Source organism: Emys orbicularis, chromosome 7, assembly GCF_028017835.1.
Source record: "Emys orbicularis isolate rEmyOrb1 chromosome 7, rEmyOrb1.hap1, whole genome shotgun sequence".
NCBI classification, from domain to species: Eukaryota; Metazoa; Chordata; order Testudines; family Emydidae; genus Emys; species Emys orbicularis.
This window is the reverse complement of record NC_088689.1, coordinates 99009916-99037467: the sequence shown is the minus strand read 5'-3', so window position 1 is coordinate 99037467 and position 27552 is coordinate 99009916. Positions and strand designations below refer to the sequence as shown.

The window sequence follows — 27552 nt, the reverse complement described above, 5'->3', positions numbered from 1 at the left end:
GTGAAATTGAATGGCCTGATAGAGAGGAGGCCAGACTAGATGATATGATAGTCCCTTCTGGCCTTAAACTTTCCCTTATCTTTAAACCAGGGGTAATGAGATCTTTCTGAAGATCTTTGAGATCTAAGCTTGGGAAAATAGTGTGTGGAGAGCTCAGCATCAACACTTCGCCTATCTAATCCTGTGGCATGTGTTGGGGTTCTGGAACATTCAGTTTCCTGGATGTGTAATATAGCTTGCACTGACTGGTGGTAGTTCATCTGATCCTGTTGTGCTAGGTGGTGGGCACAATTCAGTCCCTGATCCAAAGTGTGCAATCTCATAGACTCATAGACTTTAAGGTCAGAAGGGACCAATATGGTCATCTAGTCTGACCTCCCGCATGATGCAGGCCACAAAAGCTGACTCACCCACAACAGAATCTTCCAGCCTGCGACCCCTGCCCTATGCTGCGGAGGAAGGCGAAAAAAAATCTAATAGATGACTTTGATTGGAAGTTCTCTGAGGCAGTTTGTGTAGTGCATAGCACAACTTCTGTTCCATGGCTGGTGTTGGGGCTCCTAGGTGCTACCCAACACAAATGAGTAAGACAAAGATGTGAGAGGAAACTGAGGCATGGGGGGCAATGATTTGTCAGGGTCAGTGACAGGGCTGGGAGTGTAGACCCAGGGTCTCCAGAGTCCCAAGTTGATGCTCTCCTCTCAGGCCGCCGCCTTAGCTGCAGTCCTTGTGTAAAAACATCCCTCTCTCTTGCAGGCTATGACTTTGCGGCGGTACTGGAGTGGTTTGCAGAGCGTGTGGACCGTATTATCCTCCTCTTCGATGCTCACAAGCTGGACATCTCAGATGAGTTTTCAGAGGTGATCAAGGCCCTGAAGAACCACGAGGACAAGATCCGGGTGGTGCTGAACAAAGCCGACCAGATTGAGACACAACAGCTGATGCGGGTCTACGGTGCCCTCATGTGGTCACTGGGGAAGATCATAAACACCCCAGAGGTGGTGCGGGTCTACATTGGCTCCTTCTGGTCCCAGCCACTCCTCATCCCTGAGAACAGGAAGCTCTTTGAAGCAGAAGAGCAGGATCTCTTCAAAGATATCCAGTCCCTGCCCAGGAATGCTGCACTCCGCAAGCTCAATGACCTCATCAAGAGAGCCAGGCTAGCCAAGGTACGGTGTCCCAAGCATTCCCTCTAGTGAGCCACAGACACTGCTACATGGGTGGGATTCGGTCTAGATGAAGCCTTCTCTGAACGAGGGTGATACTTGACTAGCATTAATGTAGCATTTCAGAGTTCCCCTGACCAAGTGCAGGGATGTGCGAGGTGCCTGCAGACACCTGGCACTTCTCTCTCCCCCCCCCCCGATTGAGATCAGAGTCCCTAGCAAAGATGGGGGAGGGGGAGACATTACACTATTCACTGCAGAGAGCCCTAATGAGACAATAACTGCTCCAGAGAGCTCAGACTGGATATCCACAGGGTGGGAAGAGACAGAGGGGTAGGGGCTCACTCAAGGTTGCATAGCAGTTTAACAGTAGACCTGGGAATAGCAACCACCAGTGCTGTCTCCAGCTCCCTGCTCTAACCCACTAGACCACATGTCCCCCCCCAGAGCTGGAAGAGAACCTAGGAGTCCTGACTCCCAATCCATGTTTCCACTGCTTTAGCTGTGTCAATACAACCCCCTAATGTAGATGCTGCACTGGTGCAGATAGTATCTGGCATTTAGTGCAAGCTCCTAGTACAATAACAGCCATGGCTCCAATCCAAGAGTAGGTGAGGCATAGCTTGTACTGCCTGCTAACCTGCAGTGGTTTGTTCTCACCACTCCATTCAAACTAATGGCACACTAGTCCCAGAAGTATGGGTTTTGTGATAAGATCGAATAGGAAAATTCTGGGTTCTATTCCTGGCTCTGCCACAGCCTACTAACTGACAGCTGCATTTTACAGCAGGGAAACCCCTCAGATTAACATCCCTTGCTGGAGAGTTTTGAGTCAGTTTTGGGAAAGATTATGGAAATTTCTGAGCCATGCTGAGGAAATTCCACCTTAAATCCCAGTGGCCTTAAACTCTTTACCTTGCAGAGGACTCTGCGCTGTTCTGGGCATTATCTCTTTAAGGCATCACTCTTGCAGATAAGCTATTTGCTTGCAGATAAGCCTAGCTAGCTAAACGAAACCTGGGTGGAGAAGTGCAGCTCTTTATGGGAACACAGCTGTTTTTATGGCTCTGTTTTCAGTTTCTCTTTGAACTGGCTGGAAGGAGCTGTAAAAACCTTGATTGTTTCAGAGAAATCATAAGGCTCAACATTGACATGGGTCAGAAATAGCTCCTGAACCCAGAGCTGGCACTAGGCTTCTCAAAGATCCAAACTGCTGCTTGATTTCAGCCTTCTACAATCAGTGCAATTTCAAACCCTAACTCTGATTAGTCTAACAGATCAAATTCTTGTCCATGACTGTAGTACTTAAAACATGCTGTAACTTAATGTAAGTCAGCAGAGATGTATAGGAACATAAATGGAAGGGACCACCTGGGTCATGGCTATCCAGTCCCTGCTATTGTGGGCAGCTGTAGTCCCATCCTGGTCAAACTGATCCAGCTCCAAACTAGTTAGGTTGTCTCTGATCCCTACTATTCCTACTGGGAGGCTGTTCCAGAATCTCCTTCCTTATTTCCAGCCTCAGTGGATTCCTGGTCAGTTTCTGTTCTTTGTTCTTGTGCCAATATTGTCTTTGAGCTTCTATAGCTCTCTTCCCTCCCTGGGGTTTACCACCAAATGTATTTAGAGAGAGCAATCAGCCTTTGTTTTTCAAAGGCTAAACAAGCACAGCTCTTTCAGTCTCCTCCTTTTGTAAGACCTGCTCTTCATTCCCCTGATCAGCCTAAGAGCCCTCCTCTGCATCTGGTCCAGTTTGGATTCATCTTTCTTGGATACTAGTTTGTAATAACTCTCCCTGTAGAGTTAATTAGTTCAAGTGGCCAGGTGAGATGTCCAGCACACACCTGTTCTCTCAGACACTGACTCAGACATTTCATTTAAATTGCCATTTCCCCATCTATTCTCAGTAGACTCACCAGTTGGGGAGGGGAAGCTTTACACTGAATGTCTAATCCTGTCATGCCAGGCTGCACCCCTCAAAGCAAGTCTATGTACACTAGCCACCTGAAATGATGCTTTGGGATGCAGTGTGGGCTAGTGACTAAGGTACCAAGTGGGAGTCAGAAGACTTGGGTTAAATGCCTGGCTGTGCCACTGACCTTGTGGGAGGGGAAGAGACTGCCCAGCTTAGTCGACTTGGCTTGAAAGCAGTTTGAGAGGCTGTCTGGCATGTGACTAACTTGCAAGTTGATCCCTCCCCCCTCACTTGACTCTTAGGATTCAGTCATTTTTATACTCTGATCCAAATAGCACTGGTTTGACAATAAGGACTACCCCAGGCAGGATAGCATTTCCACAACAGAAACTCCATCCTTGTCCTGCCACACAACCACTGCAGGCATAAAAGCCACCAGTGCAGCAACATGTGGGGAAGGGGGAGGACATCTTACCATTAAATGAATTGTGCCTACAAAGGGCAAGAATCCAGTTTCACCTGATAAGCATTCCAACCCTTCCAAGGTCCTTGTGATCCCAGCATGCCTTGCAGATGGAAGAAGGCTTTGAAATCACTGCTGCGCTAAAAGCAGAGAAGTTTGAGCAGATCTCAAAAATGAATCCAGGAAATGTGCCTGAGCAAGTCTTGCTGGCTTAGCAGGACTCTCCAGAGACTAAAGCAGGTCCTACACTCAAAGCACTACAGGAATACCAGTCTACTGCACTGGCTAAGCACTGCCAGTGTGCATGCAGCTATACTGGCAAAACTGCTCTTGTTGGTATAGCTCATTCCAGCCCTTCTGCACAAAATGGGCTACACTAGTAACACTGTTTGGCACTTAGCATAGGTGCAGCTCACACCAACCTGCTAATGAGGTGGCAGGTCAGTATAGCTGTGTAGAACAGGTGTGATTTGCCAACATAGCTACAGTGGCAGCAGTCAGTAGACCTGGGCTAAGAGGTGACTTGTCAGTCTTCAAGGCCCTACATGAGGAAGAAATTTCTGATAGTAGGTGGCTCTTCAGTAAAGCAAAAGGCTGAATGAGATGAAGCAAGACATTCAAACTGGAAAGGTGCAAATGTTTCCCAGTGAGGGTGACTGTTGCAAGAACTCCACAAGGAATGTGGTGGGTTCTCCATTAAGTGGGGTCTTAATGGACTGCATGTTGCTCCAAACAACTCCATAGCTTCAAACAAATTATGGGCTCCATATAGCTAGGTGAAGTTCTCTCTCTATTTTAGTGCCTTACAATTCTAAATATACCTGTGGCATCCTGGAGCCAGTATGACTTATCCCCATTTTATAGGTGGGAAAACTGAATCAGAGCAGTAAAGTGGCTTCTCCAAGGTCAGACTCAATGCAGGTCTCAAGTCCTAGGTTAGTGCTCTAACTATTAAACCATCCTTTCTGTCTGGCCTTTTATGCAAGAGGCTGGGCTAGATCAAGGGTCTTCTGACCTTAATATCTGATGGCTTGGGCCTGATGACTGCTCCATAGGCCATTATCACCCATTCAGACTCCAGTCTTAAGATAAAACTATCAGAGTGCCTCAGGAACTGAAGTCTCAGTGAAAGTCAATGGGGTTTAAGGAACTTAGATGCTTTTAAACTTGATCCCTAGGCTAGTGCCAGTTAAGCCCACTTGGTGTTCCATGGGGAATGAATCACTAGGTCTAACCTGTCACTTAAGAGACCTGGATTCAAGTCTGGCTCTGATGTTGAGGCCCAGAGGGAAGAGACTTGCCCAGTTCCCCACCTGTAAAATGGGGAGAATCCTTCTGTACTTCAGTAGTGAGGATAAAATCCATTGTGATGCGCAAATGCCCATATCTAAATAGAGACAGGATTTCATGGGGAATGTTGAGCAAGAGGCTGGGAAGCAAAGCCACTGCCACTGCAGGTCAGGAGTGAGGGGGACCAACAGTCTGTGGCTAAGCTTCCCCACAGGCTGGGACCTGAGGCAGTGGTCCCTGGTGGGAACATAAGAACAGCTATACTGGGTCAGACCAAAGGTCCATCTAGCCCAGTAGCCTGTCTTCCGACAGTGGCCAATGCCACATGCCCCAGGGGAAATGAACAGAACAGGTAGTCAAGTGATCCATGCCCTGTCACCCATTCCCAGCTTCTGGCAAACAGAGGCTAGGGACACCATCCCTGCCCATCCTGGCTAATAGCCATTGATGGACCTATCCTCCATGAACATATTGAGTTTCTTTTTTGTAAGACGCATATGCAAGTAACAAACCATTCTAGATTTGGCCACCATATAAAACTAATGATTGGGGGTGGGGGGGGAAAGAAGCATGCTACAAACCCTCCCTGTGTTAAAATCAAAATCAATGGAAGTTCCCCACACCACAAGGGCCTGCATGACTGGGCCCAACAATGGGAGCTTTGCTTTTTAACACAGTAAAGGAAGGGGACATCTGAAAGCAGGAAGGTAAGTGACTGGTAAAGCCTTATGGCAGTGACTAAGGATCTTATTGTATCTACTGATATACTGGCAAGAGTTTAACAAGAGAATCCTCCAAACATTTTCTACCTCCGTGAGACATGTTACATTCCCCCCTCTTTTACTCAAAAATTTACTCCATTCTTCTCCAAAATTCCTCACCCTTTCTGATTTGACTTCTTTAGATCCATCAAGTTTCCTTCCCCAGCCCCTGATGGAGGTTCTGTTAGGTGATTCTGTTCCTGCCCTGTTGGGTGACCCTTCCCCACCCCTGTACCTCAGTTTCCCCTTGCTAAAGTGAGGATAAAGCTACTTGCCCCATGTATGGAACCTACCTTTGAGATTGACTCATGGGTTTTGTGGCATGAATAGGGCATCTCACTGGGAGTCAAAACTCATAGGCTCTATTCCTGGCACTGAGGGGAGTGTGCTCAAGTGAGTTAGAGTAGCGGTAAGGCTGGGAGCAAGGATGCCTGGATTCTACTTCCTGCTCTAGGAAGGAATTGGGGGTCTGTATTAGGGCAGGGGAAGTGGGAACATTATGCTGTCAACCAAGCATCATAGCTCATCTCTTCCTTTCCCTAGGTCCATGCCTACATAATCAGCTCTCTGAAGAAGGAGATGCCCAATGTCTTTGGGAAGGAGAGCAGAAAGAAGGAGCTGGTGAACAACCTGGGCGAGATCTACTTGAAGATTGAGCGGGAGCATCAGATCTCACCTGGGGACTTCCCCAATCTGCGCAAGATGCAGGTGTGAAGTCATGCCGTGGGGGCTGAAATGCAGTTTACATGGGGGGCCTTGAGCCATCCTGATAGGAATTTTCATCAGACATTTAGGCCCAGTCACAGATGCACCTGATGTTAGCTAAGGTCAAGTTCTCGCATGCCCCAGAGACTCCTGTTTGCTGGTGGCCTTATCTGGCTAGCCTCTGGCATGGAAGTGAATTCCATTAGTGCCCCCCCACTATGGATGATTAGGACCATCCCTGTCTTACCTGGTTCTCCTGCTGCTGCACAGGTGATTTTGTGATTCCAGCTCAGAGTTGGGCCAAGACTTCATGTTTAAGGCAGGGCAAGAGATTCCCTCCATGCCACTGTTAAATCCAGCATAGCACTGATACAAGGCAGTGGCTGGGCTTCTATGGTAGCCTGGAGGGAAAGTGCTCTTGTCCTCCAGGACTGGGGCTCCTGAGAGCAGGGCTAATCTGAAAGGAAATGTATTCTCATGGGAAGAGCATGAGGTGCTGGGAGCCAAAACTCCTGAGTTCTGTCCCCAGTGCTGGGAAGAGTGGGGTCTAGTGGGTTAGAGCAAGAGGTGCTGGGATTTGGGATTCCCTGCATCTAAAATACTTCCTGGAACCATAGGCTAATCCCCTGTCTGGGATGACTTAAACCCCACTCCCTAAGGAAGGTGAACAGGCCTCCATGCAGGTCACACCATGGACTGTTCTTGGGGGCGACCCAAACAAGCTGCCAGCTTTCCATAGATGTGGAGAGTCCCTGGCTTCTTGCTTAGGAATAAGGTTTCTTTCCCCATATGCCCTTGACAATAATTTCCCATTCCCCATGGTGCAGTGTGCAACTTGGAAGCTGTCCTCCGTTCCATAGGTGGCTGCAGACAGTGCTTCACATACCACTTATAAATAAAGTCTAAGGCCTGGGTGTCTGGGATGAGGGTTGTATCCAGGGGCTGGGGGGAGTGGTCCAGGAGGGGACAGATGGCTTGAGTGGGTGCAGCTCAAGGTGGGCACTGGGGATGGGTTGGGGATGGCCTGGTTTAGGGGCATATGGGGGTGTATTTCAGCCTGATTCAAGGATGGATGGGATTGGGGGACAGCTGCCCATGGCTGGATGGGGGCAGGGAAATGTGGGCATTGATGGGTGAGTTGGAGTTGCTGGGTATTGGGTAGGATAGGGGAGCAGCCTGTTCCCAAGTGCCAAAGCCCACCCTGAATGCTGATCTCTGCCATCTTTCCCAGGAGCTCCTGCTGAGCCAAGACTTCAGCAAGTTCCAGCTCCTGAAGCCCAAGCTGCTGGACGCAGTGGACGACATGCTGGCCAATGACATTGCCCGGCTCATGGTGATGGTGCGGCAGGAAGAGTCTCAGATGCCCACCCAGGCGGTGAAGGGCGGGGCCTTTGAGGGCACTATGAATGGGCCCTTTGGCCATGGCTATGGGGAGGGGGCTGGTGAGGGCATTGATGACATTGAGTGGGTGGTAGGGAAAGACAAGCCCAGCTATGATGAGATCTTCTACACCCTCTCACCTGTCAATGGCAAGATCACGGGTGCCAGTGCCAAGAAGGAGATGGTGAAATCCAAGTTGCCCAACACTGTCCTGGGCAAGATATGGAAACTGGCTGACGTGGACAAAGATGGATTCTTAGATGACGAGGAGTTTGCCCTGGCCAACCACTTGATCAAGGTGAAGCTAGAAGGGCATGAGCTGCCTGCAGAACTGCCCCCCCATCTTGTGCCCCCCTCCAAACGCAGACATGAATGACTCCCCAGCATCCTTTAAATGGGGGGGGGGGAGAGATGGGCAGCCAGATGCCTGGATTTCAACCTCTAACTCTGCTAAAGATCCACAACCCCTGAGCTGGTGGACAGTTTGAATTTTGCTTCGAAAGGCATTGAACTTACACCTTCCTTCCAAATGCTCCCATCTATGGGAGTGATAAGACCTGAATGAAACCCTCATACATGTCTTATTGTGCACAAGAATATTTTTAATATATTCAAGGCCACATTTGTTCCCCTTCTGTCATTTGGGGTGCTGCTCCAGGAGCTGCTAATGCAACTGGTTTGTCTTCCTAAGGTGTTGAATGAACGGCTCCTTGTGGCAGGGCAGCATGGCTGAGCTGCAAACATCAGTTCAATCCCCCTGCCTGGGAGAACTGTTCACAATGGAATCAGCTTTACCCTTGTGCTGGGATGGCACAATTGTTTTCCCCAGCTGTCTGGTTTTTTCTGGGGGAGCAGGCACTGTAACTTCCCGTAGTGGTGAAGCATTTCTAATTCTCTTTGGAACGTGATCCAAACACATCAGTTCAGTTCTCAGCTGACTTCCCCCATGTACAGAGCAGTTTTTATGCTAATGACCCAGGTGGCTGGTTTTAAGATAGTTGGGTCATTTCTCCAGGGCTTCCTGATCTCCCCATACAGAAATGTTCACAAGTAAATGAGTGTTAATTACTCTTGGCTCTAGCTACCAAAAATGTAGACTAGTTAAAATTGGAGAGGGGTTCTTAAAGGAACATGGACAGACCTCTCTTTGGTGGGGGAACCCTGGTGCTGCTTGTTGTGCCTTTCACTCCTGGACTCCTCTTACAGAAGACAGCAAGTCATACTTGCTTTGAATCCCTCTCAGAGCCCTCACTTCCTTTTAGACACCTCCTTTGCTGACGACTTGTCAATTTCACAATCCACATCTCAGTTCTGGGAAGCCTGAATTTCTCAAACAGGAAGATAGTCTATTCCAGAGGCTGCCTCTTCCTTAAAATGCCACAGGTCTGATACCTCACTGTCCCAAGCCTTGTCTCATCAGTTGCTCTAGTGCAGACTATTCCCTCTGGCTTTGCCCTAGTCTAAGTGATGTGCAAGGTATTGCCTAATCTGAGCCTGTTAATCCTCACCCTGTGTAACTGACACACTTTGCACTGCATCACATGGTCATGTGTTCACTTCTAACTCTTGTCTGTCTAGAAACATTTATCCTGAGAAGCCTTGGAATTAAACGCAAGGTGGGGTAAAGACAGTTACTCTGGTAGCCTGCTCCAGTCTGATGCTAGTGACTATCACTAAACTCAGCCTGTCTTTGTCAACCTCCAGCGCTAGATCTGGAACTGTTAGCAAAGAACTTGTGGGGAAAGGGTGGCCATCTTCCTGATTCACTGCTGCACAGGCTGTGATTGCAGTTCCTTAAGTTGCCTGAGTTTATTGGCCTTCTCTGTCAACTTCAGGGCCCTGCCAGCAGCCCTCAAACAACTCAACTGCTTGCAATTTTAACCATTCTCTGTACCAACATTGATTGAGGACCTAGCCCAGAGACTGCAGCCTTTAGGGGCACCTACAGTTAGGTGCACTGAATCCTTCTGGGATTGGGCACCCAATTTAGGCTGTTCTCAAACCTTCAAGAGGCAGAGCTTCCTGTGAAGCAGCGTTAGCACAGTGCTGGGAGAGGCCTAAAGGGTTTGCCACAGCATCATCCTGCTAGGCTGTGAGATGGGGATGGTTAAAGTGGAACACTCTAAGAGATGTGCCTTATTCTTGTGACTGTTGGAGTGGAGGCAACATGGTTAGGTGGGTTTCTCTTAGTGCTTTCACAGGCAAGCAGGGAACCCTGGGCAAAGCATTTTTAGCTATCAGCTGCTTAACAGCCTGGCTCTGCTCGGTATGTACTTGGTTTGTGGGCTGACTCCACTGATGGAGAATCAAAAGCTTTTTGGCATCAGGTTGCCAGGGGAGGAGGAAGGGGGTCCAGTATTTCTGGCTGAGTCCATGTGACAGTCAAGAGACTAAAGCTCTGATACTTCAGGTAACTGTCTAGAATGTTCCCAGCTTCCTGGGCTTCTCCATGTGGACTCCTGTGCCAAGGGAGTGTCAGACTTAAGGACTGCTCCAACATCTGTTAACTATGTATATTAATTATTTTCCTCCTGTACAATGAAGCGGTTCTCAATGGGGGGGGGGGGGCCTAGGGGAGGGCCTCCCCTCTTCTGATGCACAGGCCTGGGGAAGTGCACTCTGTTTAAGCCTGTCTAAATCTTTTTGAAACATTAAAATGTATTGGCAAGTTCTGCAGCTCCTGAGTCTGCGTCCTGTCCAGTCCTGGGAAATGCTAGGGGAGGTGGCTTCTGAGCTTTGTTAAAGGGAATGGTCCACATCCTAACAGAGATGGACCTGTGCTGACAAGAGCTTCTACCAACATGGGGCTCCTGCAGGAGTATCTCCTGAGCTGGGGAACTGCTCTTCAGTGCAGGCCCAAAACACCAGCCTAAACTTGACCGTGGACCCACATGTAGGAGGTGGCCCTAACATTACATGGTTTCTGTTGGTGGAGGGAGAGGTGGCCTGTGTATTGCTCCCTGTAAAGAGAAATAGGGTCAGCTACCACTTACTTGGCTTAGTTTACCAGCTAGAAAGTTACTATCAAAGGGGTAGGGGGAGCGGGAGAAGGGACTCCACTAAAATCAATGGCAGAACTGGGAATAGAACCCATGTGTCCAGAGTCTGATACCCTAAGTGCTGAGATGCTGCTTGCAGTCTAAGGAAGGAAGATTATTCCCCTTCATCCACTTTACGGATGGGGAAACAGAGCCAGACTTGCCTGAGGGAAGCTGGGATTTTTTGAACCAAGATACCTGGCCTGCCAGTCCTGGGCCTTTAACCACAAGGCTACCTTGCCTCTCCCTAGTGCAATGTACCCCATGGAGAAATGGGTATCCCTCCTTAAGCACAGTTAACTCTGTTCCTGAATGCAGCTGTTGTACCATGTTCCAGCCCCTGTAATGGGGTGAAGATTCCACTGGGTGAGAGCAGTAAGGGGAGTGGGGAAGGGCATACAGCACAGAGCTGGAGGGAAGAATTGAAGTGTGGGGAAACCTGATCAGATGAGCAGGAGCTGTTGAGGAGCAGGCTCTGGCATAGCTGTGGGGTTGAGGGGTAGGAGTGCAGGAGCTTGGGTTGTTTGGGGAGGGACAGACTTTGGGCAGTGTCTGTTTGCAACCAAACAGCTGTTGAGTCTGTCTATAGGAGGAAGCTGCTGATGCTCTGGACCTTCAGGGCTTGTGCCAGGGCATCTTCCTACTTCCTGGTGTGATCAAGTGCCTGTGTACACATGCCCATACCCTTCCTATCCCACAGCTTCCCTCCCTTCCCAGCTGGTGGAGGGGATGGAATTTTCCTATGAGACCTGTTCTGCATCCTCCTCAGTGGGCTGTCCTGGTCCCAGAGTGTTGATCCCTTCTCAACATCCAGCTCCTATTGTTACCAATTGTCCATTCCAACAGGTGGTGGGGAGGAGGGGCTGCTATGCAGTGGGGGCAGTGTCTCTCTTTTCCTGGAGAGGGAGTAAAGTTTCCCTCTTGTCAGAGGGAAAGGATGGATTCCTACTTAAGGTGAGAGTCTACATGCAATGTGGGGGGCGGTGTGTCCCAGCAGCATGGCAGAGAGGGAGAAGCTTGCTTGCAGGGCTACTGCTGGGAAGGAATGGGCTGGGGGGCCAGTGGCACCAGCGTTGAGACTCTTGGTGAATCCTGTGGGTGGAAGGGGTAAAATGCAGCTGCCCTTTGCTGGGTGGAATGTAGGAACAAATAGTGGGTGGAGGCAGCATGTAATGAGACTGGATGCTGCTGCATGGAATACAGTAAAGGGAGGAAGGGTGGGATGCTGCTGCCCTCTGCTGAGTGGAATGGATACTGCACAGCTGTTCCAAAAGCCCTGTACAGCCAGTATCCAAGAGAGTGGAGACTCCTGGTCAAAGCTTACTCCTTTAAGAGCTGCAGGAGCTGAGTCCTGCCATCCTTGGCATGCAGTCCTGGATGCTGGAGTTCAGCTGGAAGGGTCTTTGTACCACCTGCTGCTGAAATGCAGCTGCCATTTGTCTGCAGGGAATTATGGCTTTAGGGCCAGATATTAAGGGAGGGGGAGGTGGTGTTTGGCACCAGCAGCCCTGAACAACTGGGGGTAGGGGATATGTAAAGTGCAGCACATGGCAGGTTTAGAGGCCGACTCTGACTCAGTGGGGGCTTTTCAACTGAGGGAGGGTAGAATCCAGGATTGGGCCCTCCCATTAAAAATAAAAGGGCCTGATTGTACTGCACCCACTGGGAGTCTCGGGTGGGGGCAGGCCTAGAGAGGGGAGGAAGATGGGCGAGCATGATCTTGCCCCTCTTGGCCATCTGATTGGCAGCAGCCAGTTCACATGTTCTCAGGGTTTCCATGCAAGTGCAGGTTAATCAAAATGCTTTGTGGGAATGTCAGTTTCACCAACTGTTGGGATGGGGGGAGAGTCAAACTCATTGAGACTCCCATATTCTAATTGATTGGGTCTAGACTTTAATATTTTAAATAGATTCTATTGTAATTTTCAACAGGCAGTACAGTATGTGTATTGTGTTCATTAGTCAAAAAGTCCTTTCACTTTTGAGCTGAATCACATGTTGATGGTCCTGAATCAAACTTCTATTTTGTGGGAAACTTTGCAATTTCAGCTTTTTTGCCCTAATTTGGAATGGGGGAGGGGGGAAGCTTTGTGAATGGTGGAATTTTATGCAGAGGGGAAGTTCTTAGCATGAGGTATTTTCACTAATTTGGTGAGGTCACTTCCTAGGCTAGAACTCCCAATGTATTCTCTATGCTGGGAATAGTGTGTGGGGGATTCCTGCTCAAGGCTGGATTGCTTCTACAATCAAAAACAGCTAGTGAGTTGCTGTAGGATAAGAACTTCTAATATGTGCCTTTAACCCCTTCCCTGCTGCTGACTGCCACCTCCTACTGTCAGCTGAACTGAGTCCCTACTTTTTTTTTTTTTTTTTTTTTGCTGACCCTATGTATGTCTCTCATCCTTAGCCCTTTATAGGGAATCCCAGCATTGTGTGTGTGGTGGGGGGTCACAATCATTAGATCAATCTTTGCAGCATGTGCTGTGAGGTGGGTAAGTATAATTAGTGGCAGCAGTGGGAGAGTGGCTTGCCTGAGGACAAGCGGAGGAGTCTGGTGAAAGTAGGAATAGAACCCAGAGTCCTGACTCCCACCCCCGTGCTTTTGCTATAAGGAGACGTCACCACCTCCCCACCTGGCACATGCTGTCTGGGAAGGCTCTACAGTGTTTTGGGTCAGATGAGCTGTGTGGGTCTGGCATCAGTTGGTGCTGCTCTAGCATGAGGCCCTGTCTCTGCTTTCTCCTAATGAGTGGGCACAGCGTTCGTTGGTTGCTTTCTGTTGTGGTGGCCTGATGGCAGGGAGAAGTCTCTCACTTCCTCCAAGTGCCAGCTGGGAGGGGGATGGAGTCTGGGCTTGGAGTGAACCCTTGAGCTTCCTTGGGTTAGCTTGATCTTAGCCCAATAACCTGCCCTTAGTTCAGTCATCCAGCAGGGGGTAGTGTTGCTTCATGTAAGCTTCCCACCCCCTCTCTTCTCCCCCCCCCCCCCCCCCCATCCCTGCCATGGCCTCTGGTTAAACTGTGTAAGGAAACCCCACTGCTGTTGGGCCTATGCATCTTGGTGTGATGGGGGACCCCAGTCAGGTTGGGGAGAGCAGTCTATGCAGCACTTGGTAGCCTGAGGGGCCCCAGCCTCTGTGTTGTGGCCTCTAGGTGCTTCACAATATAAAAGGGAAGCCAGAATAGCCAAGAGGCTAGTACAAGGGACTGGAACCTAGGACACCTGGGTTCTATTCCTGGCTCTGCCCTAGATGCCCTGTGAGAGCTTGAATGAGTCCTTCTCTCCCTTCCCCTCCCCCCACAAAACTGCTGTTTCTCCTTCCACCTTTTGTCTGTTCAGACTGCAAGCTCTTTGGGGCACAGGGTCTATGCAGTGGATGATCCGAGTTAAGGTTCTTTAGATGCTGCCTTGATACTAATAATGCACATGCCATGGTGGGGCATCAAGTGCCAGTGGGTGCCTCTAGGCCAGTGATTCTCAGTCTATTTACCATTGTGAGCCACAGATGCAGGTCTCTGTTTTAATCTGTATGGCCCTGAGGATGTCACATGGGCCACAAATGTGTGCTAATTGGGTTGCAAGCAGCCCATGGGCCACAGGGTGAGAACCACTGCTCTACGCCCTACTGCACTGCTGGTGGTAACCCACGCTGCATAACGTGGGCTCTAGCCATTATCCTAATGCTGCTAGAGAGGGCGGCGTTGGCCTTAATATCTGAACAGCTGCCTTCTTCCCAGGGTGGGGAGCTGAGAGGGGTCTGCCTGAGACCCTCCACTTTGCCCCCAGCCCCAGATTGGTCACAGTCAAACACCAGTCTTTCAGTGCCTCCTGACCTGGTGTGAGATGAGTTTGCTGGGTCAAGTGGATATAGTGTACTTAGATTTCCAGAAAGCCTTTGACAAGGTCCCTCACCAAAGGCTCTTGCGTAAATTAAGTTGTCATGGGATAAGAGGGAAGATCCTTTCATGGATTGAGAACTGGTTAAGACAGGGAACAAAGGGTAGGAATAAATGGTAAATCTTCAGAATGGAGAGGGGTAACTAGTGGTGTTCCCCAAGGGTCAGTCCTAGGACCAATCCTATTCAACTTATTCATAAATGATCTGGAGAAAGGGGTCAACAGTGAGGTGGCAAAGTTTGCAGATGATACTAAACTGCTCAAGATAGTTAAGACCAAAGCAGACTGTGAAGAACTTCAAAAAGATCTCACAAAACGAAGTGATTGGGCAACAAAATGGCAAATGAAATTTAATGTGGATAAATGTAAAGTAATGCACATTGGAAAAAATAACTCCAACTATACATACAATATGAGGGGGGGGGGGGCCTAATTTAGCTACAACTAATCAGGAAAGAGATCTTGGAGTCATTGTGGATAGTTCCCTGAAGACGTCCACGCAGTGTGCAGCGGCAGTTAAAAAAGCAAACAGGATGTTAGGGATCATTAAAAAAGAGAGAATAAGACCTATCTTATTGTCCTTATATAAATCCATGGTACGCCCACATCTTGAATACTGTGTACATATGTGGTGGTCTCATCTCAAAAAAGAGATACTGGCATTAGAAAAGGTTCAGAGAAGGGTAACTAAAATGATTAGGGGTTTGGAACGGGTCACATATGAGGAGAGATTAAAGAGGCTAGGACTTTTCAGCTTGGAAAAGAGGACACTAAGGGGAGGATATGATAGAGGTATATAAAATCATGAGTGGTGCATTTACTTGTTCCCATAATATCAGAACTAGAGGCCACCAAATGAAATTAATGGGCAGCAGGGTTAAAACAAAAGGAAGTTCTTCACACAATGCACAGTCAACCTGTGGAACTCCTTGCCTGAGGAGGTTGTGACGGCTAGGACTATAACAGGGTTTAAAGGAGAACTAGATAAATTCATGGAGGTTAAGTCCATTAATGGCTATTAGCCAGGATGAGTAAGGAATGTTGTCCCTAGCCTCTGTTTGTCAGAGGGTGGAGATGGATGGCAGGAGAGAGATATCACTTGATCATTACCTGTTAGGTTCACTCCCTCTGGGGCACCTGGCGTTGGCCACTGTCTGTAGACAGGATACTGGGCTGGATGGACCTTTGGTCTGACCCAGTATGGCCATTCTTGTCTTATTTGGGTTGCCAGTGCGATGGGGTCTATCTCAGCCTGGCCCTGATGGGGGGTGGACTGGCTCCTCTGTGGCAGAGTAGAGGTGGGGAGAACAAGCATGTGCCATACCTCTCTCATTTCATCTTCCTCTTTTTCATTCTAATCTTAATCTCTCTCCCCCTCTTTTCTTTCTGTTCTCCGTTCTCCCTCGGGGGGCTCTCCTGTCTGTCCATCCACTCCCGGCCCTGGCTGGCTGTCACTCCTCCTCACCTCTTCATCCCTTCTCTTGAGCCAGCCTTCCCTGAGACTCTCCTTGTTTGCAGCTTTGCCTCTCCAGCCACCTGCCTGCCCGCCCCCTCTAGTTTCCGTTGGCCGTCCTCCATCTATCCATCCCCCCGCACTTGCGCCCGTCTCTCCTGCCATCCATCTGTCCATTCCTCCCCATACACACCTTCCTTCCCTCTATTTCCCCCCTGGCGTCTGTCCGTCCGTCCTCCATCCCCTTCCGTCGGTCTCTTTCTCCCTCTCCTCCCCTTCTGCCCCGCTTTCCCCTTCTCTCCCCCCCAGCCCTGGGGGCGTGGAGCTGTCAGAGCACATCTGGCACAGCTGGCCCCGCCCCTTCCCCACCTGGCCCAGGTGTCGGTAGCTCCCTCCCCATTGGGGGCCGGCCGGCAGGGGCGGGGCCCGGGCTGCGGGGAGTGGGGAAGGGCAGGCAGGCAGCGAGGCTGGAGCGGCCGGAGTGGGGCAGCATGTGCAGCCCGGTGGAACGGCGCCTGGCCGGGCTGCGGGAGCTGCTGCAGGGGCCCGGGCTCGAGTCACTGCTGGACGTGCTGCTGTGCCTGTACCGGGAGTGCAGCGGCGCCCCCCTGCGGCGGGAGCGCAGCGTGCAGCAGTTCCTGGAGTGGGGTGAGTCTCCTGCCCCCAGAGCGCCGTGCAGTGTGGGCTGGGCAAGGAGGAAGGGGGGGGGGTCGTGCCCCTCGAGTCCCAGGTGATAGGGGAGGCTGCCCCTCCTAGCTCTTGCAGTGAAGGAAAGAAGCCTGTCCTGTAAGCCCCCCTGGCCCTGTGCAATTAGAGGGGAGCTGTAGAATGGGGGGGCTGCCTTCAGGGTGCAATGGGAGAGCTGACCCTGGGGTGCAATAGCAGGATATACTGCCGCCCAGCACTCTGCAATGCAGGGTGGGATACTGGAAGGTCAGGAAGGGGAGAGGACTTGCTCCCCACCATACGTGATAGCTAGGGGTGCCCCCACCTTGTGTAATGGGTATCCCTGTGGTGGGTGGGGGCAAGGCAGGAGTGGCTGTGCCTGAGTGCCCCCTTACTCTGTGCAGTGGGGGTGCAATGTGCCCCCTCTGAGTGCCCCCTACCCCTGTTCACTAAGGGGCAGGGGGAGGAAATAGAGAGGTGTGAGCATATAGCACAAACTCACACACTGCCCCCTGCAATGCTTCCCCCACCCCCTGCCCTTTCCTCCCTCTGGTCTGTGCTGATTGAGAAAGTAGCTGCTTTTATTTATTTATATGGGGAGGTGGGCACTAAATGACCCACTAGGGACTAGTCTGAGACTTGGCAAACTCATGTCATGCAGCCCCCTCAAGCAGTTGGCTTGAGTCTGGATCACTGCTAGGTGCTTGGGGCTTGTCAATACAAGGAAGCTATTCTGGAATAAGGTAGGGTGTGAATTTAAAGCACAATAGTTATTGTGGAATAGTTCACTCTTCCTCTGGACTAGCAGTTCTGGTTAATCTCCCTGTGCCACCCTGGCCTGACAGGGCTCTTGTCATTACAGTATCAGAGCCTCCTAGTCTGGCTGGTTTATCCTCAAAGCATCTATCGGCTAGCGAACCACTTACAAATGGGGCAAACTGAGGCAGAGGCTGTAGTGTGTTGCCCATAGTGAGACAAGGAGTCAGTGGCAGAGCTGGGGATAGAACTCAGGTCTCCAGTACCTTAACCGCACATCCAGCCGTGCTAGACGTGCGGCACTGCTTTGGAGGACGGTGATGGATTGAGAGGTGGTTTGATCAGTGTACAAGTATCTCCAGGGAGAGGAAACAGCAGATACTAAAGGGCTCTTTAATTTCCAGCTCTTGGTTCTTATTCTACTGTTCTCCACTAGATTAAAGTCAGAAACATTCAAGTTAGAAATAAGACTCCAATGTTTCTCAGGGACCAAACTCTGAAAGCAAGGGATGGGGGGGAGGGATACTCCATGTCTTGATGTCACCCACTCCAAACTGGCTGCCCAGCTGGAAGATGCTCCAGTCAAACGTGGGTTCATAGATTCCATGACCTAAAGGGACTGTTGTGGTCATCTGGTCTGGCCTCCGGTATAGCGCAGGCCAGAGAACAGCTCCAAAATCATTCCTAGAGCAGATCTCTAAGAAAAACACAAGTGATGGAGCTCAGTACAGGGATAACTGCTGTGGTATTCTCTGGCCTGTGTTATACAGGCGGTCAGACTCGATGGTCTAATGGTCCCTTCTGGCCTGAAACTATGAATATTCTTGTCATAGCATGGCAGGAGCTCCATTTTAGTTCAGGCTGAGACATTCTTGCTGTTTAACAGCCAGTTTTTTTAAGTGCTGAAAAATCCACCTGCTGCCTTTATTTAAAAATACAGAATACCTGCCTTCTAACCATCCAGCTGTGTTCTCATGGAGCCTTTGCTGTAGCATCTGGCCACCTCTCTCACAGAAGGAAACCTACACATTTGATACCAGAGCCTGTAAAAAGCTTGTAAATTTCCTGTTTGGCCCATCGCCACCAGCATATTGGCTCCCAGCAGACTGGTCCCTCTCCTGCTCCAGATACAGAGCGAATGATGGGAGGGCTCAAATTTTCCCAAGTGCATAAGGATTTCTGGGTGCACAAATGGAGACATTCCTTAAAGGAGCTTGATGGAAGGGGTCCATTTAAGGTGCATCCAGTTGGGCAGCCCCCAAATAACTAAGTGGCGATTTGAAGCTGTTTTGTCGACAAAGGAAGGTCCCTGCCCCAAAGCTTGGACTAAACAGAGGAAAATAGGACAGGGGAGGGATGCTGCCAAGTGCAGAACTTTGGTTCTGAGAGTCATTTGTACATCTACTGTAATGGATTGGCCGCAGCATCGCCAATGCTTGGGGTCTTTTTCTGTGTCCTGCCACCTGCTGCCAATCTCTGAAGCCCCAGGGCCACGTTCATTTGCACCAGCTGTGGATCTGGCCCCAAGACTGGCTGCAGCCTGTAGGTCCTAGTAAAGAGTGTGGTGTTGTTCCATGCTCACTCCAGTGGAGGATGGCTGCTCTCGCACCACAGACCAAGCCTCCTGAGATAAGTCTATCAACTAATAAAGGGGGGGAGAGGGTAGATCAGGATCTCCTGGCCTCATAGCATAAGAACAAGGGCCCACAGTGAAATCTGAAGGTATCAGTAAAGACCAGTGCAAAGCACTACACGTTGAGAAGGAAAAAAATCAAATGCCCAGCGATAAAATGGGAAATAGCTGGCTAGACCGTGGTACTGCTGGAAAATAATTTGGGGGTCGTAGTGGATCACAAATTGAATGAGCCAACAGTGTGGTGCAGTTGTGTGGGTTTAAAAAAAAAAAAAAAGAAGCTGATATTATTCTGGGGTGTATTAACAGGAGTCTTGTATGTAAGACCCAGGAGGTCATTGTCCTGCTCTGCTTGGCACTGGAGTGCTGTGGCCAGTTCTGGGTGCTGGGTTTTAGGAAAGATGTGGATAAACTGGAGAGAGTCCAGAGCAGAGCAACAAAAATGGTAAACGTCTTTAGAAAACCTGACCTGTGAGGAAAGGTTAAAAAAAACCTGGGCGTGTTTAGTCTTGAGAAAAGACTGAGTGGGGACCTGATAAGTCTTCACCATGCTCCTTAAAACAGTCCTTAACGTACTTGATCAATTGTTCTCCATGTCCACTAATGGTAGGACAAGAAATAATCTGCAGCAAGGGAGATTTTAGGTCAAATATTAGGAAATAATGTTCTAACTCTTAGGGGACAGCTCTGGAACAGGCTCCAAGGGAGGTTGTGGAATCCACATCACTGGAGGTTAACTGGTTGCAACAAACACCTGTCAGGCATGGTCTAGGTTTACTTGATCCTGCCTCAGTATTGGGGCTGGACTTGATGACCCCTCAAGGTCCCTTCCAGCCGGACATTTCTATGATTTTATGAAGTTCACAACGGATCAAAGGATAGAGTACTTCTTTTAGACTATGGTACTTGCTGCCACAGGAAGTCACTGAGGCCAAGAATTTACCAAGTTTCAAAAAAGGATTGGACAGGTTATATGGATAACAAGAATATCCAGTTATAGCTAATGTTCGCAAACTTTGGCAGGGATATTAAACCTCAGGGTTTAAGCTCATCTTTTGATTTATTAGTAATCAGGAGGAGACCTTCATTGGGAATATATTATCCTACATCAGCTCCCTCCAGCATTCCTGCATCTTCCTCTGAAGCATTAGCGGGTGGTGGTGTTTGTATTGCTATAGTGCCTATAAGTCCTAGTCATGGGCAAGGGCTCTGCTGTGCTAGGCACAGTACAAACACTAAACAACAACTCTATTCCTGTCCCCAAATTATGATGATCTAAGTTCTGGGTTAGACAGCCCTCTGGTTTGATCTAGTCTGGCAATACCTATCTTCCCAGGTCTAAGCCCCGTGTCTGCCCCTCCCTTGTAAAACTGAGGCTGATAATTCAGCAGCTGTAAAGGGTGGGTGATGACATTTCATTAGCTAATTGTAAAGTGCTGTGTTCTCTCCTTCCACTCCCTGAGAGCTGGTTTGCAGGAAAACAGGAATCTCTGTGTTGTGAGAGTTTGCATCCACTCCCACTGCTTACGTGTATTCTCCATGCTGGGAGTGATTTATGCTGCAGGAATGAAGATTGGAGGTGGTGTGGGGGGGAATGATCCTGCTTCCGTGTTCTTTGTTTTTGTTTTAAATCCTTTCTTCACAAGTAAAAATGTGGGAGAGATTCAAAATGAGAAGGCATGACTCTGTGCCCTCCTCCTGTGTGAAAGTGAGATCCACATCAGGCCCTAATGTCTTGCCATGGGGGTGTCTGTACTGCATTTGCAATACCATTGCCCTAGCACTCAAGCTGACTGAAATTTGGGATTTCTGGTTTGCAGGACATGTCAGACTTGCTAAAAAATGTTAATTTTAGAAATACGGAAACACTGTTTCCAAAATGTAATACCTATCCCAGCAGATGCTATGGGGAAACTGACATGATTCTTGTCAGTTTCATTCTGCTCTCCACTGAATGACAGGGGTGAAGCTGACCTGAATCATGTGAGCAGCTGCTGAGGACCCTGGGGATTGTCACTCCTAGGTGTATCTGCCATGGTTCTGGGGACCCAGGACTTCCAGCTTACCAGGTCAGCTGGTTCCCTGGGCTGCCTGGGGAGCCAGCTGCCCCAGGACACTGGCTAGTAGTAGGGGGCCTGAAAGTCCTGGCTAGAGCAAGGGCTTCCAGGCTCCCTTCTGGGGGCTGAGAGCTGAGCCCGTTAGAGTTGGGGGTCCTCAGGTTCCCTTCTCCATTGCAAGGTGCCTGGAAGCCCAGGTATCCCCAGTCTGGGGCAGTCCAGATGGTGGGACTGCCCCAGGACCACAGACCCTGGAAACCTGGCTCCCCAGCAGCATGCTGGGTGATCTGGCAGGGAACCTGGCAAGAACCCTGCCTGCGATTTGACAAACTGTCAAACCCAGAGAGTATTTGCGAAACACTTCAAGTTCACCAGTTGGCTTTTTTTTTTTTTTTTTTAACAAAACTTGGAAAATTTCCATCCAGCTCTTGCTAGGACATGGCTTGTTGGGGATTTTTAATGGTTTTATGTAAGTTGGGGGAGTGCTTTGTGACTTAATGAGTCAGGTGTGTCCTAAAGGAGATATTATGCCCACAGGGGTGCACTGGGCCTAGCTGTGGGGGGAGAGTGGACAGATCTGGTTATAGTCTATGATGTCCTCTTGCTACTCTAGTTACAGTTGCACAGAGAACCTTGAAAATATGATCTGGTGCAGCAATGGCTGTCTGAGATGGCAGAGAGCCTGAAACAATAGCTCTGGATACTGTCTGCTAGCCAGCAATGGTACTTCAGAGGTCAGCATTGTTAACTGTCTCACCACTGCTCAAAACATATGAGACTGGAGGTGGCTCTTACCAGGGCCAGCTCCAGTGTTTTTGCCACCCCAAGCAGTGGGGGGGGGGGGGGGGGGGGAAGCTGCGGCTTCATTCTTCGGCGGCAATTGGGCGGCAGGTTCTTCCCTCCGAGAGGGACTGAGGGACCCGACGCCGAATTGCCACTGAAGAGCCGGACGTGCCGCCCCTTTCCGTTGGCCGCCCCAAGCACTTGCTTGCTGCGCTGGTGCCTGGAGCCGGCCCTGGCTCTTATGGAAACTGGCCTGCTGGATAACGCAAGCCATAGAATTGCATCCAGTGGTTCCTGTGGTGCAGATCATTATTCTTTCCTACACTCACTCCAAAGGGAAACCCTGATAAGAAACGTGGCCAAGGGACAGGACACATGAGTTCCATTCCTAATTCTGCACTGGCCTGCTGTGTGACCGTGGGCAAGTCCCTTCCCCTCGGTGTCTGTTTCCCATCCCACCCTCTGTCTGTTTAAAATGTGAGCTCTTTGGGACAGGGCCTGTCTCTTGCTGCATGTCTGCCCAGTGCCAGGTGTGATGGCAGGGCTGGTTCTTGGTCTAGGGGTCTAGGTGCACTGGACTGGGACTCAAAGACCTGGGTTCTAGTCCCTGGCCTGCTGGGTGCCCCCGGGTGAGTTAATTGCCCCTTTCTCTGCTGCTATTTCATCCTCTGTAAAATGGGGCTCCTGTTATTCTTTTGTAAAGTGGTTTTGAGATCCACAGATGAACACTGCTATTGCTGCAACGTTAAACAAGTATAACTAACAATAGATCGTTCCGGGTCCTTTAATTTTAACAGACCTCTAAAATTTGTCACTTGGAGGAAATGAGAAGCAGGCAGATAATCAAGCTATTGACTTTTTGGGTCAAAATAATGCCATTCAGAAATAAAAGCATAACTTCTGACTGATTTTTAAGGCCAAAAGGACCTATTGTGGTTCTCTAGTCTGATTTCTGTGTATCCCAGGCCCTAGGATATCTCTGAAGTAACTCCTGGTTGAACTAGGACTGCTCTGTTAGAAATGCATCTTGTCTTGATTTAAACATTGCCACTGATGGGGAATCCACCACAGCCCTTGGTTAATTATCCTGTCTTTTAAAACGGGCCCCTGGTTTCATTCTGATTTCATCTCACTTCTGCTTCCAGCCATTGGGTCGTGTTCAACCTTCATCTATTAGACTGAGGAGCCCATTTTCAAATTAGGATTCCTCATGTTGGTACTGCTAGACTGGGACCAAGTCACCGCTTCACCTTCCCTTTTGTAAGCGAAGCCGAGTGAGCGCCGGGGCTTTAAGGGATGTGTGAAAAGTGGTGAAAACACCTATTATGGATAGAAATAGTCTAACAACTGGAGATCTGTCTTGATGCATACTGCAGTCGGACCCAGCAGCCTTAGCCATGGATCAAGCCCCATTGCGCTAGGTGCTGTACAAACCGAACGAAAGATGGTCCCTGCCCCGAAGAGCTTACACTCGCACTAGTCTGGCTCTGGCCCAGAGGCACGCTTTTAGTTATTTTAAAAGGAGTGTGACTGCGTTTTTGGAAAACCTCAGGTTAGTCAAAAACAAGCTCTTCCGAAAGGTTCAGGCCAGTGGCCTCCTTCCTCGGGCACCTTAAGTTCTCCCCTGTAAATAGCTGATATTTTCCAAACAAACATTCATCACAGCTTTTGCAACCCCAGCTTTGAGGTACAGCAGCCTCATGAGATACCAGCTGTTCTTCTGTGTAGGCCAGTACCACCTCAGGCCCCAGAAGATTGGGGGAGAAGGGGCAGACAGCGGGGGTGGGACAGTTGCTGCTCAGACCCCTGCACTGAGATGGGGGGAGATGTCCTGTTCCATCTGACTAAGCGCATGGGGCTGTCCCTGTTGTGCTAGACGCTGCCCAGGCCTGCCTGCCAGCAGAGGTATGTCCCATGGGGCTAGGTTCTGTGCAGCCTCCTACCAAGAAGCACTTCCTGCCCCAGAGAGCTTCCAATCCAAGCAGAGTTCACAATTAATTAATTTTCCAGACCAGAAAGGGGTTGTTATAATCTAATTGGGCCTCATGCATCACCCTGGCTGGAACACCTGCTGCTTCCTGTGTTGAGCCAACAAGCTGGGGAGGGGCCCAGATCTATCACGTTGGGACAAAATATGGAGGCTTGATTTCAAAGTTCTGCAGGTGCCGGGGGAATCCCCCCGGGTGTCCAACAGAGACAATTTGCTTCTGCATTCCCCATGTGAATTTTAATTCCACTCCCAGCTGCTGGTTCTTTAACTCAGGGGGAGGGGTTGAACTGGGGCTCCTTTGCCCTCCCAGTTGAGAATCGTACTCTTAGTTTACCGAGCCATTGTGGATGGAAGGCCTGGTCCCTGAAAGAGAGGGGTGGTGTCACCGGGGAAGCAAGGGGATGAGGCGTGTGCTTCACGTTAAACACATACAGGACTGGAGGCTTCAATCGGCTAAAGAAAAACTTAGTTGTCCAGTCTTATTGCTCAGGCCTGGCCTACCCACAGATTTCGTACTGGTGGTTGTGGGGGTATGTATGAGAGAGACGTACCACGACCTTGCCTAGCGTGGATGCTCTTTCATAGAGTTTAAGGCCAGAAGGGACAATGAGATCATCTAGTTTGATCTTTGGTGTGTCTCAGGCCCTTTTAACTTCACCCAGCTACCTCTGTACTTAGCTCAATGACTTGAGTTAGACTAACGCATTTCAGTCCTTGGGCACCGGACCCCTTGTGAGCCCTGGGCCCAGAACAGGAGACCGCCAGTGCCTGATCCCCTGCCATAGCAGGGGCCTGAACGAGGTGAGACCAGGACCGGCTCCAGGGTTTTTGCTGCCCCAAGCGGTGGGGGAAAAAAAAGAAAAGAAAAGAAAAGCCGCGATCGCAATTGCGACCGGCGGCACTCTAGCGGCAGCTCCACCGCGCTGCTTTCTTCTTCAGCAGGAATTCGGTGGCAGGTGCTTCCCTCCGAGAGGGACCCACCGCCGAATTGCCGCGGAACAGCCCGATGTGCCGCCCCTTCCCCTTGGCTGCCCCAAGCACCTGCTTGCTGGGCTGGTGTCTGGAGCCGGCCCTGGGTGAGACATGCCTAGATGATCCCAGCAGGTGACCCCCACCCTATGGTGCAGAGGAAGGCAAACCCCGCCCCCCCGGTCCCTGCCAATCTGATGTGGGAGAAATTCCTTCCCAACCCGAAATCTGCTGATCAGTAAGAACCTGAGCACAGGAGCAAGATCCACCACCAGGCATCAAAGCCAGTGAATTCTCTGGACCACCTCAGAGCCCTAGTTTGACTTGTGTCCCGTCTCCAGCTGTAGCTGATCTTTGATCTGTCAGAGGAAGGTGAGAAAATCCCAGCTACATTTGGCCAATTGTGCAATGGAGGAAAAATTTCCTTCTCTGTTCTGCAGGTGCCACCTGCCTTAGACTGGTCTAGCTTATTCCCCTTCCTGTAGGGCAGTGGGTTTCAAGCTTTCTAGGCTGTGTACCCTGCATACCCCCATCTGAGACAGGGTCATAAAATACCTACAATTCCATTGCCAAGTCTTACTAAATAAAATGTGTTGTCCACCATTACAGGATTTTTTGCGCATACCCCCAGATGAGAACGCATGTACCATGGGGTTACGCGTGCCCCGGTTTGAAAGCCACTGCTCCATGGGAATAATTGTCCTAGTAGATGTACATTGATAACAGTAAAACTCTGGCTATGTCAGGTGCATTGTGCCACTTTAACTACAGCAGCAGCGTTAAAGCGATACAACTACTGTATGCAGACAAGGGCTTAAAGTGGGGATGGCCAACAGGTGGGCTGCAGACCGAATCCAGACCACCAGACGCTTTTGAACGGACTGTGAAATCTTGTTGTTTACTTATGATCACTATTGGGTTTTTATTATTTTCTCAGGAGTCTGGACCTTGACACACAAATAATTGACTACCCCTGGCTTAAAGAGCAGGCACACACTCTAAGCTAGTAATTGAGACAGCTGGGTTCTAATCCTGCCTCTGCTACTCCTGTAATACAGAGGATGGAGAACGCTCTTGTTCAGTGTCTGCTTGATGTAGAGAAATAGCAGGAAAACCACATATTGTCTCTCCTAGCGCAATAACGAAATTGGCCACAGTAGCTTGTCCTCCCTGTGTGTGTGTCTGCTTCAATCTTCAGCAGATTTTGGGGTGTTTTGTAATTTGTTTGGAAGAACAGCAATTTTAAATCTATCTTAAAAAAAAAAAAAGTCTTTGAGGCAGGGACCATCTCTTGTTCTGTGTCTGGACAGTACCAGACACAAGGGGTCCAGGTCCATGAGTGGGGCTCTTGGTACTGTTGTGATACATATAATAATCTAAATTATTGCTTCCTTGGCTCCTTATTTGACAGACCTCTTAAGATCTCCAGCAGCCCATAGAATCACCCAGTGGAGACAAGACTTTGCTTTTTCTGCCACAGTAATACACCAGAAAGGGATCTGAGAATCGCAATCATCCAAGGCAGCATCTCACTGCGTGCCGCCTGCCACTCCTGTCTGAAACTCTCTGCTGCACCAGCCTTTTTAAAAAACATCTATGATGTAACTCTTACCTCTGCTGGCTCCTTCTTGCGAGGCAGTGGAAATACGATTACTCACGCTCCCCAACTGCACAGGACTCGTTTTTCAGGTTTAGGCGCTGGCTGCGTTAGGTAAAGCACTTGATCTTGCTGTAGGATCCAAAAACCTCAGAAAACCATGCCTGGTACTTGGCAGGAAATTACCTTTTATTTTTTGTTAAAGTTAATCAATCATTTTGGCGGCAGGGCATATTCTCCCTGGGACCACAGCAGATGCGTGTGCGACTAACTTGAAAGGAAACTTGATTTATTTCAGCTCATGACCTGGATTTCAGAGATGATCGGCTGTTAAAAATAGCTTTTGAAATCCCCTCATTTTTACTGCGCCTTGGTTTGTATGACAGCAGGGGCTGGAAGCTCTATGAGACAAGGAAGGGGGCCCTGTTGTGCCAGGCACTGCACCGACCCTGATCCAGATTGGGGGAGGACCATTATGGCAGGTGCATGAGCAGTAGTAGTAAGGTACAGCCAAAAGATGCCGACCAAGATCAGGGTTCCCTTATGACATACATATTATTAATAGTACTATGGTAATGCCCAGAGGGTCCCAGTGAAAGCAGGGGCCCATTCTATGGTATGCAGTAGTAATATGGTACTGCCTTGCTCTAGCTCAGACGAGGGGGCCTGCTGTTGGGCCAGGTGCTGCCCCCTGGCTGAGACTGAGGCCCATTTACAGCATCTGTATCATTGCCTGCACTATAGTAGGGCCCAAAGGAGATCAGGGCCCCTGTCGTGGGGAGCACTGCCCAGACCCAAAATCCCTTGATTGTTTTGTTTTAACACCTTCTCCTAGGTAAGAACAACTCCTGCTCCATCCCAAAGCCGGGCCAATGATGGCTTTCTGGTGAAAGCCCTACACTAGCCTGAGGAACACCTGGCTTCAAGGGCTGGCTCTACCGCACAGTTCTTGGGAACCCTCAGCCAAGTCACTTCATCTGTGCCTCAGTTTCCCTTCCCTGTAAAATAGGGACGGCTTATTCACTCCATCTGC

The 27552-nt window shown here is 49.7% G+C and overlaps 2 protein-coding genes across 2 annotated transcripts in view; both read left to right on the top strand.

The window, feature by feature from the left end:
• EHD1 (EH domain containing 1) overlaps nucleotides 1-10344 on the top strand; it is a 32356-nt gene extending 22012 nt beyond the window's left edge. The window contains exons 3-5 of the mRNA XM_065407248.1: nucleotides 757-1169; nucleotides 6139-6303; nucleotides 7532-10344. Coding sequence (XP_065263320.1) covers nucleotides 757-1169; nucleotides 6139-6303; nucleotides 7532-8056 — 1103 coding nt within the window. The 3' untranslated portion in view covers nucleotides 8057-10344. The remainder of the gene's footprint in view (nucleotides 1-756; nucleotides 1170-6138; nucleotides 6304-7531) is intronic.
• A 6215-nt stretch (nucleotides 10345-16559) lies between these two features.
• CDC42BPG (CDC42 binding protein kinase gamma) overlaps nucleotides 16560-27552 on the top strand; it is a 62094-nt gene continuing 51101 nt past the window's right edge. Inside the window, exon 1 of the mRNA XM_065408584.1 lies at nucleotides 16560-16716. Within this exon, the coding sequence (XP_065264656.1) occupies nucleotides 16560-16716 (157 nt within the window). The remainder of the gene's footprint in view (nucleotides 16717-27552) is intronic.